Source organism: Coenobita brevimanus, chromosome 101 (genome assembly GCF_032717465.1).
Source record: "Coenobita brevimanus isolate Jiangsu-jjx chromosome 101, ASM3271746v2, whole genome shotgun sequence".
In the NCBI taxonomy this organism is placed as follows: domain Eukaryota; kingdom Metazoa; phylum Arthropoda; class Malacostraca; order Decapoda; family Coenobitidae; genus Coenobita; species Coenobita brevimanus.
The window spans coordinates 13787174-13799138 of NC_137054.1; the positions used below are offsets into that span (position 1 = coordinate 13787174).

General features: G+C 41.4%; 1 protein-coding gene across 1 annotated transcript in view; it reads right to left on the bottom strand.

Moving 5' to 3' along the window:
- LOC145414938 (uncharacterized) overlaps positions 1–11965 on the bottom strand; it is a 46791-nt gene that overhangs the window by 29303 nt on the left and 5523 nt on the right. The window contains exon 2 of the mRNA XM_080284350.1: positions 7379–7540. Within this exon, the coding sequence (XP_080140476.1) occupies positions 7379–7478 (100 nt within the window). The 5' untranslated portion in view covers positions 7479–7540. The remainder of the gene's footprint in view (positions 1–7378; positions 7541–11965) is intronic.

An 11965-nucleotide genomic window follows, 5' to 3' on the forward strand; every position in this document is an offset into this window, starting at 1 on the left:
GTATTTACAAAGTTTCTTCGATTTATGTAAGCTTGTTTGTAATATTGTCTTCATTTATGTGGCTAGGACATACTTCACATCCACACTAAAGTAATAATTAAAATAAATCAATTCGAAATATAAAACAGCCATGAAAGGGTTAAGAGCCTTGATATATTCGAATCTGGCGCCAGTGCTGTCTCTACGTCACGGGTTTGGCGCTGCCGTGACTGATTCCCGCCCTTTCAAAGCCTCGGAGTTCGTATTCATCAAGAATCTTAACCAACAGGAGCATTCACCAACTCCCAAAAGTTGCCAGTCCTCACCTGATAATAACAATTTGAAAAAAAGATGCGGTCAACTAAACTACTGTTCTGCAAATGTTTCCTTGTCACATCGTTCATAAGTATAATTTTATGTACGTATTTACTCAATAAAATGAGGAACGGAAGCGTCAGTATGATTAAGTTGAAGGGAGTCACTAAACTAACTAAACTAACCGTCTAAACCTCGGGACAAAGATTCGTCGTAGTTTATAACCGAGTACGTACATTCCAGTCGTGTCTTTTAATACAAGGTAAAGGTAAAAGTGGGAGCATACGCCATGAGGCTTGCATCCACGGTGATGATTTTCGTAACATCGGCCTTTGAGTCTGTAGCAGGTTATTCACCCAATAACCTTGGATACAAGGCCACTGCATCATCCAGGCCACCACAGTTACCTTCCCTAGGTGTTCCCCTAGCTACTCATTTTACCTACCAACCCACAAAGGGTGGATGGACACCTGAGTCAAGTGACCATCTGTCCGCACCAGGATTCGAACCATGGCGCTAACGGACCGGCAACTTCGCAGTCAGCGATGCTAACCACTCAGATAAAACATTCAGACATATATATAACTGTATATAAAACTAACATGAAGTCATTTGGCTGCAAAATATGGGAATCAGATGAAGATTGTATGCACACGCCCGCACCAAGTTTTGTTGTGTTCCTGGAACGTCGAAACTATTTCGGTCGTCGGCCTCTTCCCATGATTTCGCCTTCATAAATTGTGCCTCTTTTGTAACGTATAGTCGGTACATTCTTTTCAGCATTTGCCAGATAAAACATTAATCTCTTTGATAACAAATGATAGGTGTTTCAGATTATATATTCAGCGAGATTTCTAATGTTGCTTGATAAATGCTAGCGGACCACTTGTTTTATGGTTTCTAGTAACTGTTCTGCAGCATTTTGCTTAGTAAATCGTATATAGAAAACTGGTATAAAAACCAATGATTACTATATGACGAATTTATGTACTCAGCACTAAATATCACTGAAAGGATTTAAGAAAATATACTGTATGCCTGTGCGAGCCGGGAATAGTTGTCGAGTTCGTAATTAAATTGCCCGGCGATCACTGGCAACATTTGAGTTTTTGAACGCTCAATTTCCAGGATAAACAGGTGTCTATAACAATTCCCCATCGTCGAAAATATCACCTTTTTTTTTTTTTTTGCACTTTAATACCTATTCTAGTTGGTTGAAAAAAAAAAAAAACAGTATAGGCTAGTCAGTGGACGTATGAAGTCAATATTTATAACGCATCTCATCCCGAACTTAAGTTATAGAAGATTTGTATATATAAAGTATAAATCCCCCGGACCCATAACTCTCCTCCCTCAACAACTAAGCTAGACTGTCCAATACCTGGAAATCCCTTGTTGCTGTTTATGAATGCCTTCTGCTGGGCTTGGCGCCTGGGAAATACCGTAAGGTGCACATGGCACGTCAGTACCCTTTTACACGTTATTGATGTAAACTCTGTATATTCAAGTGATAGAAATAAAATACAAGTTAATGTTAAGGTGTAATGTTCGGAATAAATCGCTATGGAAGATGTTACGAAGCCTCCTGTGCCACATTTAATACGGTCGTTAGTCAACTAGCTTCCGTAATTCAGTTGGTTTCTAATTTTGAAGATTGTAGTTACAGGAGAGAGAGAGAGAGAGAGAGAGAGAGAGAGAGAGAGAGAACAGGTAGGCATGGAAGGGTGGTATATACTGTATTATATATACTATAGCTAGAAAGACATGAAGACAGACTGACGCAAGTAAAAGTAAATACCTGTATAGATATACCGTATATATTGATACATACATAAAAGACAGACAGACAGAGGGACAGATAACCACCAAGACCTTGACAGCATCCTAGAAGCTAATTATCCTTCTCTCCATGCACCATACCGCAGCCAACGACCGGAACAATTACTTATCTTAATCTCACCATTGCATCTGTTTATTTCCTTTTGCACCCTTTATAATTCCCTTTCACTTCATGTCCTCTCTTTATTCTTCCCTCTGTTTATTTTTACACCTAGCTATTAATACCTTTGCATCTTGTGTTTATTTTTTTGTCTACAGTTTATTAATGTTCTCCCTTTTTTCCTCCCTTTCTTGTTTTCCCTGTTTTATACGAACCTCTAACTCATACCTTTGTTTTCTATCGTTAGTATCTACATTCTTCGTTTTCCGCTGCCCTGCTGTATTTCCCTTTGTTGTTTTCCTTCATTTTATTTTAATAGTTACTTTTCGGTCCAGCCTTAGCATCTCCAATCTTTTCTCGCTTCTTGGTTTCTCAGAATTCAGATACATAAATTTCTTGTCTCAGATCCATCATTTATCTCTGCTTCCGGTCTTCCTTTCTCCGCTTTTACCCCTAACTTCCTCCTCCTCCTCCTCCTCCAATTGACGTTTTACTAATGTCATTTCCTCCTCCCTTCCTTCCCTCCTTCCCTCATTTGTTCCTTCTTCCGTCCTCCGCAGTAAATACTCTTCTCAATCTTTTTTTTTTTATTGTAAATTTTCCCTCTGCATCTCTCACTATCGTCCTCTTTTCTTCACTTCATTCTGTTTCATATCTTCTGGTGGCAAATAGGTACATGATGACGATGATGATAATGTTGATGACGATGATAGTGATGATGATGGTATGCAGAAAAGCCTAAATTGAGGATCCCAGTAAATTAGAGTTGAAGGGAAAACCTGTGTTGAGAGAGAGAGAGAGAGAGAGAGAGAGAGAGAGAGAACTAAGGTATGACAATTTCGCTACGCAGGTATACGTAACGAGAGAGAGAGAGAGAGAGAGAGAGAGAGAGAGAGAGAGAGAGAGAGAGAGAGAACTAAGGTATGACAGTTTCGCTACGCAGGTATGACGTAACGAGAGAGAGAGAGAGAGAGAGAGATTAACATAAGAATATGAGGTATGATACAGCGAATATCTTTTGATAGTCACTCATACACGGTCTTTCTTCCTTCCCTTCCTCCCTCATCCTTCCTTCCTCCCTTCCTCATCCTTCCCTCCCTACTGTATCCTTCCCTCCTTTCTTCTTTCCTCACTCATTATTTTATTATTATTATTATTATTATTATTAATTTATTCATTCATTTATTTTTTAGCTTTGTTTTGCTTGATATTTATTTATTTTCCTTGCATATAAGACGGCCTGTTTCATAAAGTTGTCATAACAGTCTGTCAATATTTTCTGTATACTTTCTTAAAACCATGATGTGTGGCAAAAAAAATAAAAATAAAAAATCAGTGGTCATCTGATGGATTACAGTTTTACTCTATTAATTCGGAACCCCAGGTGAGTAAAGGAATTAGTGACAGGTACAGTACACCTAAGAAGAAGAAAAAAGGAAAAGTCATACCTTGTCTCTGTCTTTTTTAATATAAGACGGAGCGTTTTGAAAGAGAGAGAGAGAGAGAGATGAATGTTACCCTTATTATTATTTGGCATTCGAATTTACATAAAAATGGCACTACAGCTTGTTGTATTGAATGAGGTACTAAATTTTTATTGTGGATCTGTTTTTAATTTGGGGGATTTGCATGTTTTTTTGATCCATACGATCCCTTTGTAGGCGGCTTTTATTATTTCTCTTTTTACTTTTTTTAGTATACTGTACTTGAAGGAATATAATGATGTGCAGACTTATTCTATATTTGCTGTAGCGAGGGTCGATTATTATTATTATTATTATTATTATTACGGTTCATGTGCTTGTGCGTCCCTGCATTCACCAAAAGGAGAGTCACTTCCTTTCTGCCGCTGGCTGTTCGCATTGGCTGCAGTGCAATATTCTCCCCTGGTAGTAAAATAACGAATGAAGATAATTAGATCGTACAGCGGTGGGTGATCGGTATGTTAGATGCAAATAAGGATAAGGTGATGGTGATGATGATAACGACAACGAGGACGGCAATAATGACAGTCGTGATGACAACGAAGATGACGATATTAATGATAGTAACGATGATAACGAAGATGACAGTGATGATAATAAGGACAGTCGCGATAACAACGAAGATGACTTAATGATAGTAACGATGATAACGAAGATGACACTGATGACGATAATACTGACACTCACGACGACGAACAATGAAGATGACGATGATGGCGACTCCACTCCTCTTGCCTTTGCCTCTCACACTCCCCAAGGCTTCACCCTCTTCACTCTTCTTGGTATCCAGGAAATTTCACTCTCACTCCACCTTACATTTCACAACCTCTCCTTTCATCCTCTGTGTACCGTTTCTCACCTTCGTCTTAATTTTTTTGTTTTTATCTCAAGCTATTTCCGATTTCTCAGATGCGGTACAAATTCTTTTCTTCTTCGCTTTCTTTCTCAAAACACTTTCTGTACCATTGCATATTCTTTTCTCTCTGTTATATCTTCACGTTTTGGTAATTTTTTTTTATTCCTCGTTTGCGGGTTCTGTTTCGTCTTTCTTTTCTTTTTTTCCTACGTGCTTCAGTTCCTCTTTCTTTCACCTTTTCTCCACCATTAGTCGCCCGTGTAATGCATATTTCCTTCTCTCTCTCTCTCTCTCTCTCTCTCTCTCCCTCCCCAGTTTTCATATACTATACTTTTCCTTCGTCCATGTGTCTGTCTTCCTCCCATATATAATTTCGTGCTCCTCTCCTTGTGTTATTCATTCTCACCGTCAGTGTTTGAGTGGCGGGGAAGACTTTTACTTTTGTCAGGGAATTTTACTTTCATCTTATCCTTATTTGTGTCCTTCCTGCCTATTCTTCATTCTTATCTTCAATAAATCCTTTCTTCATATCCTTACTTGTATCCTACCATCATATCCTTATTATTATCCTTCTTTTTGTTACCAATATCCTTCCTATCCTTACTAGTATCCCTTCTCCTCCTCTCCTTAATATAGCTCGTCCACTTTAATATTTCGTTGTTTTGCAGTTTAGGCCTATCCCCCGTAACCTGGTGACAGCATAAGACAATACTGTGGCTCCACATGTAACTACTATACATAACACTTCCTCGTGACTAGCACCGTATTCCAGTGTTAATCTTTTGTTATAGCACAGCATTGAAGAAGGGGAGATTGCAATTTTAGGCCAGGTTGACTTAGACAGAGTATAGGTGGAATCATCACAAAACAGCGACAAGCTCAGCATTCAAGGAGAGAGAGCATCTTAGGCCAGGTTAAAGTGAGAAGAGTATAGAATCATCCGTATCCTTCCATCTATTCTTCCTAGTAGCATCATTGCGTTAGTTCCTTCAATATTCAGGTTTTCCAACCTCTTTTCCTACTATCTTCCCCCTCCAACTTCCGCCTCTCCTTCTCCCTCCCCTTCCCCCTGTCACCCACTCCCACCACCCCTCTCCTCTTCGTCCTTAGTCTATGAAGTCGTCTGGAAATCCCACAAGCTTGAAAACGACAATTCCTTCCTTCGTTCGTCCCTTCGCCCTCCCCCACTCGTTCTCCCCTCCCCCCACTCGTTCTCCCCTCCCCTCTCCTTCCCCCTTTCCTCTTCCCCGTCCTTCCCCCATGCCCCGCCCCCGTTCCTTCCCCCTTTCTCCTCCGCCCTTCCCCCTCCTTCGTCCTTCCTTTCCCCCTCTCTCCGTCTCTATTCCTTGTCATTACCTTCCTGTCTCCTCCCTCCTCCTGCACTCTTCTCTTCCTCCCTTCCCTCTCCCTCCACCTTCCCTCATCCTTCTTCTCCTTTCTGATCCCTCCTCTCAATCCTTCGTTCTTCACTCCCTTTTCCCCTTCTTTCGTTTTTCCATCCTACCTTCCCTCTCCCCCTTCCATTCCTCTGCCTTTTACTCCTCCCTCTTTCCGTCTCTACCCTTTCTGTTACTTCTCTTCACCAGCGTAGAGAAGGAAGAGGGGGGTGGGTAGAAGAAGGTAGGTCAAGGAAGGGGGAAGTGGGAAGGTCAAAGAGGTGGAGGAAGCCATGGAGAGGGGAGGGGGAGTGAGAGGGGGAAGGAAGAAGATCGAGTACTACGGGGAATTTTGAGTGGTGATGGTTGAGGAAGGAGAGAGAGTTTGTTGAGAGGGGGGGTGGAATGAAAGGGGAAATACGGGAAGCGAAGAAGGAGGAAGAAGAGGGAGGAGGAAGATCTCTATCCAAGAAGAACGAGAAATAGGAGGATGGGAGGGGGAAGTGGAGAAGGAAGAAGGAGCAAGAGATGGGCAAGGAAATGGGAGAATGAAGAAGAGGAAGAGGAGACAAAAGAACCAGTCAGGTGGAAGTGCCGTGCCTAGAGAAGTAATCTTTTCAGTACGATGACGCCTCGTAAGGAAGGGCTTTAGCTGAGGGAAGGACACCTCTCGTAGGGAGTGGGTACAAAACTGGTTATTCCTGTCCATTGCAACTCAACCCTCGCAACTCGTCACACCACCTTTGCAATGGATAGAAGTTACATGATTGCACTGGTATGGTCCTAATGGTGAGAAGGGTTGTTATCAGGTATTGTAAAGCAAGGTATAATCTCCTCTTGCTAACGCCTGTCCATTTTGCATTATTTTAAGTTATTCTTTGAGGAATTTTGACCGTATTTATTTCTTGGAAAGAGGGTTAGATGAGATGATGATGATGATGATGATGATGATGAATTTTCCAGACCACTGGCCTTGTACTCCCAAAGGAAGGAACTCTGTTGTTTAGAAGTACTGGGTAATCTGAATCAGCCTATTCAGCACCGTGACGTCACTGTGGTCACTGCCGTTGGCATTGTTTGTACCCCAACAGTGGCGTCACAGGGCGTAATATATTCAGCTGTGCACACTGGCAGTACGGAGTACAAATACATACTTGTTAATGTTTTTTTGTGCAGGGGTAATAGTTGCACCAAATAAGATGCACAGTTTATGTACACACGCGGTGTAAGAAAACAAGCCTTTGTACAAGGAGAGAGAGAGAGAGAGAGAGAGAGAGAGAGAGAGAGAGAGAGAGAGAGAGAGAGAGAGAGAGAGAGAGAGAGATCATACTGTTAGAAGCATGATAGACAGACTTATAATCAAAGCGAAATATAAGCCCAGTAATGCATAAAAAACTAAATTATAAAGCCATCACCAGTGCCCACTCACACTGCCTCTTGGTCCTGCTCTTTTGTGCGGACGTTAGAGTAGCAGCAGCAGCCATCACCAGCACTGCTACCAGCCACCACCGCAGGCCCTCCATCTTCATCTCTGCTTCCCCCTTCCTTGCCGTCTCTCGCTCTCTCTCGATCTCTCCAGTGTGCTCGTGCTCTGAAGGAAAAGGTGAAATTTATTTTTGTAATTCAATAATGACCATGATTTTGATATGTAGTTTACACGAGAATGTTTACTGGCAGTGTTTGCATCCTTCGCCCATTGCCCGTATAACGATGCACTAAAGCTCATATTCTTGTTGGTTAAGGAAGCTCCCTAACACCTATTCCTTAGCGATCATTTTTTTGGATATGACAGGTTATGATTCTTTTATACCGGTACGTCATTTATGCAGAGTATTGCGATATTGGGAGGATTTAGTTAACAGAATACGACAATAAGGTGTAATAAAATAAATCGCTTAGGAAAAGTTGTTAGCGAGCTTTCTCAACTAACGAGAATACGGATCTTAGGGTTAACCGTTATTTTTAGTCTTTCATGTGCAAGTGGTCAGCAAAGGAACCGTCTTCCGCCATCTGAATTTCCCTCTACCTTTGACTTCCAGTCCTTTAAGTGCACTGAATGAACGGATCTTGATTTTGGCTCTGTCGTCTTTATTTTGTGGAAGAACCAACTTTATGTGGACTTCAAACTTTGCCATTATTACTATTATTATTATTATTATTATTGTTGTTGTTGTTGTTGTTGTTGTTGTTGTTGTTGTTGTTGTTCTTGTTGTCATTTACTTATTGCATAAATAGAACAAAAATAAATAGTAAGGAATAGGACCCACGGAACTCCCTGAGTCCATGGGAATGAGTCAGTCAAGTGTGCTTTGTGTATGTATGTATGTATGTATGTATGTGTTATGACCGTGAATTTCAAGTGTGCTTGGTGGCTATACAATGCCTTTTATAGCAAGGTGAATTAGCTTCAAGGTTTCACCTTAACTTTCCCTCAACTGCACTGTACCGCACACTCACCAAAAATGAATAACTAAATAAGTATATAAAATAAAGAAAGAAAGACAAATAAGTAAATGATGTAATAAAACTAAAAATATAGGCGATTAGATAATTATTAAATACGTGGATACAAGATAGACCGTAAATAAAAGTCTTAGAGATTTCAGTCTTAGAGATTTTGTAACTCATTGGCGATTTTTTTTTTTTCTGCTGTGCCGCAGATTATGTCGATATTAACAAAATTCAAAAAGCATACAAGGGTTGGTGGAGGATTAGTGCCCCTCCCTGTAAAACAATTAACTCTAAGCCCTTGGCCACCCCATTTGGGATACATGGCGTCTGGCAATGAATGAAAAAATGAATGCTTATATGGACACTGCCTTTTTTTTTTTTTTTATAGGTTTACGCAAGTCCTGTGTTATTCAGCAGAGCAAAGTTTTAGCAGTGAGAGGGAGAAGTTGAGCTGATTTTTAACCATTGACTGACTTTTTGTTCAGGGACATTGGCATTCGGAATCCTAAATATATTAAGAGCGACTATTGTCCAGAGAAGGGTTAAGGTATATAAGTAAATCGCTAAGGAAGAAGTGTTACGAGGTCTGCTATGCTCACTGGCTGACTGGTTATGGGTTACGGCAGCGATTTGGTAACGAGCCTGACAAAGGCTCGTATAGTTGTTCAGTAGGGAGGCTCCGTGGCACCTCTTCCTTAGCGATTTATTTTTGGATCTGTCCGGCTAATATCATTCTGGACCATATTTAAGTAGAGTGTGTCGATATTAGAATGATTTAAGCAACACAAAAAGTGATAGTAATGTATAATAAGCAAAATAAATCACTTAGGAAGAGGTGTTTAGGCTCCTTAACCGACGAGAAAACGGGCCAAGGACTCCTACCCACCCTTCGAGCACTTTTTTTTTTTTTTCCTTTTTTGAGTGATTGTAGATTAGGTCAAGTTAGATTAGTCTGATGGGATTAGGTTACGGTAGGCTGGATTAGGTTGTTAAGTAGAGCTAGGTTCAGTTAAGAGGGCGACACTTCTCTAATCCATCCCTAAATTTCAGAATCTACGAGTAGACGATCTGCTCATCTTCAGTTCTTTTCCAACAGTGTCTTTGGTTAGTTTAGATGTTAAGTTGGGTTAGGATGCGATAGATTTGGCTTTAGGTTCTGATAAAGAGTGTGACAGGACTCTTTTAGGAACGCAAATTTGTTTACGATAAAGTTGAGTTGATGTACAGGGATCGAAATGCCTAGAGGTTCTTTACCTGGGCCACACCATGCAGGATGCGGCTCAGGGTAGACAGACAGATAGACAGATACGATTTTCTATATTTTACAGTGACCGTGTCATTGTTTTATGTATGGAGATTCATTTGCACTGTCGTGAGATATGGAGTTGTCATGATTCTCTCTCTCTCTCTCTCTCTCTCTCTCTCTCTCAAAATTCGCATCCATTCAAATTACATAGGGCGTACTACTGGTTAGGAAAAAATAATGGTGTAGGGCAGGGGTTCCCAACCTTTTTAGCACTGCGCCCCCGTTTGGTCAGGACTGCATTCATGATGCCCCACACCCGGGCCACCCCTCTGACGCCTAAACAATGATGCTTTTATCTGTTCCATATAGATGCTTAAGACGCTAGATGGCAACACTACATGTGGTTGCTTGAAATGACGATTGTGAAGTTTTCCTATCAAAATTTCTTATTCATACATATCTTTGGGAATACCCTGTATGCATTTGAATGGCCTAGAGCTATGTTGAACTCTGATTACCCCACGCCCCCCTAGCAATCTCATACGCCCCCCCAGGGGGGCGCGTCCCCCAGGTTGGGAAACGCTGGTGTAGGGTGTACTTATTGGTGTTGAGAGAGAGAGAGAGAGAGAGAGAGAGAGAGAGAGAGAGAAAGAGATTAATAGATACACAGGCTGATATAACGACAGATAGATAAATAATGAGAGGGAGAGGGGTAATCCAACAATTAAGTATTCTAGGGACTGAGGGCAATAAAAATAATTCCCAGTTCTTGTGAATCTATTTAGAACTCTTTGTAATTTGGTTTTCCCTCTTTGCCACACTCCCACCCCCTTCAGGAAAAAGGAGAGGGACATATCATACTACCATAGAAGTAATGATTTTGTGTGTGTGTGTGTGTGTGTGTGTGTGTGTGTGTGTGTGTGTGAGAGAGAGAGAGAGAGAGAGAGAGAGAGAGAGAGAGAGAGAGCGAGAGAGAGAGAGAGGTGCTCACTGACTGTAGGACTGGAACACTTGAGGAGTTCAATCCCTTCAGTCCGAGGACGTACTTTATATTATATTCGCGCTAATGGCAGACGATTTATACTAAGCTGTGTGGAGGGGTTAAGAAAGAGAAAGTAGGGTAAGGAAAGAAAGATGAAAATACCAAGAAAAAAGATACATTAAGAGAGAGAGACAGACAGACGGAGACAGAGAGAGAGAGAGTAGCTTCTGTCGTGAGGTGCGTTATTAAAAGCCATCAGGACTTCCCCACCCCCCTCTCCGGCGACAAGAGTCCAGGAGAGTCCTTGGCTAGTGGATTCAGAAGTAGATAGATAGATAGGTAGATAGATGGAGATAGTTAGATAGATAGATAGATAAATGGAGAGAGAGAGAGAGAGAGTATTGTGGAGGGTGTAGGAGGTTCCGTTGCACGTTTCCTTGGCGATTCATTACGTACAGCACCATAACCCTCCCATGGTCATCTTTAGTATTCGGTTCAAGCCAGTCGATTTTATTCAGCTGAGTGAGCCATAGGAGCCTTGAAGTATTAAATTATGCTAGGGAAGTGTGTCATGTTTGCGTGTGTGTGAAAGGTGTTTTGAGAGAGGGTGGGTGTGTATGTAACCTTTATGGACCTAGAAATGGCATATGGTAGACACATTTTGGTAAAGTATGTGAGGTGAGAAGTGAAGTTTTAAATGTATCGAAGAGTGTTAACATATGAGGGATGTGTGTGGGAGTGGGAAGGGAGGAGTGATGAGTATAGCTTGTGCGGGAGTGGGAAGGGAGGAGTGATGAGTATAGCTTGTGCGGGAGTGGGAAGGAGATGGCTGTTTAGTTTGGCCATGGTCAGGCTAATTACAAAGGTAAAGATGTAATGGGGAGAGTAAAGTATAAATGAAGTTATTGTGCTAACTGGATTTAGGATTGAGAGAGAGAGAGAGAGAGAGAGAGAGAGATCAGGCTACCAAATACCTAATGTCACCGGATTCAAAGGGTTAAGGGGTAAAAATGCTCTAATAAATCTCCAAGGAAGAGGTGCTAGGGAGTCTCCGCGACTATGGCTGCCAAGGGTGCGTGAAAGGCAGCGGGATTATTATTATTTTTTATGCAGGATGTTTTTTCTCCTTCCATGCTCCTGCTGCCTCATTTCTTCTTCCTCCGCGCTTCTGCTTCATCATCCTCTACCTCCTTTTGTCCTTCCTGTTTCCTCTCCTCATATTTTCCTAGCGTCTGCTTCATGCTCCTCCACCTTCCATTTTCATCCTGCCCCTATACCTCATTTTTCCTCCCTTCTGCTTTCTCTCCATCCTCGCTTCTATTTTATCGTTTTCTATC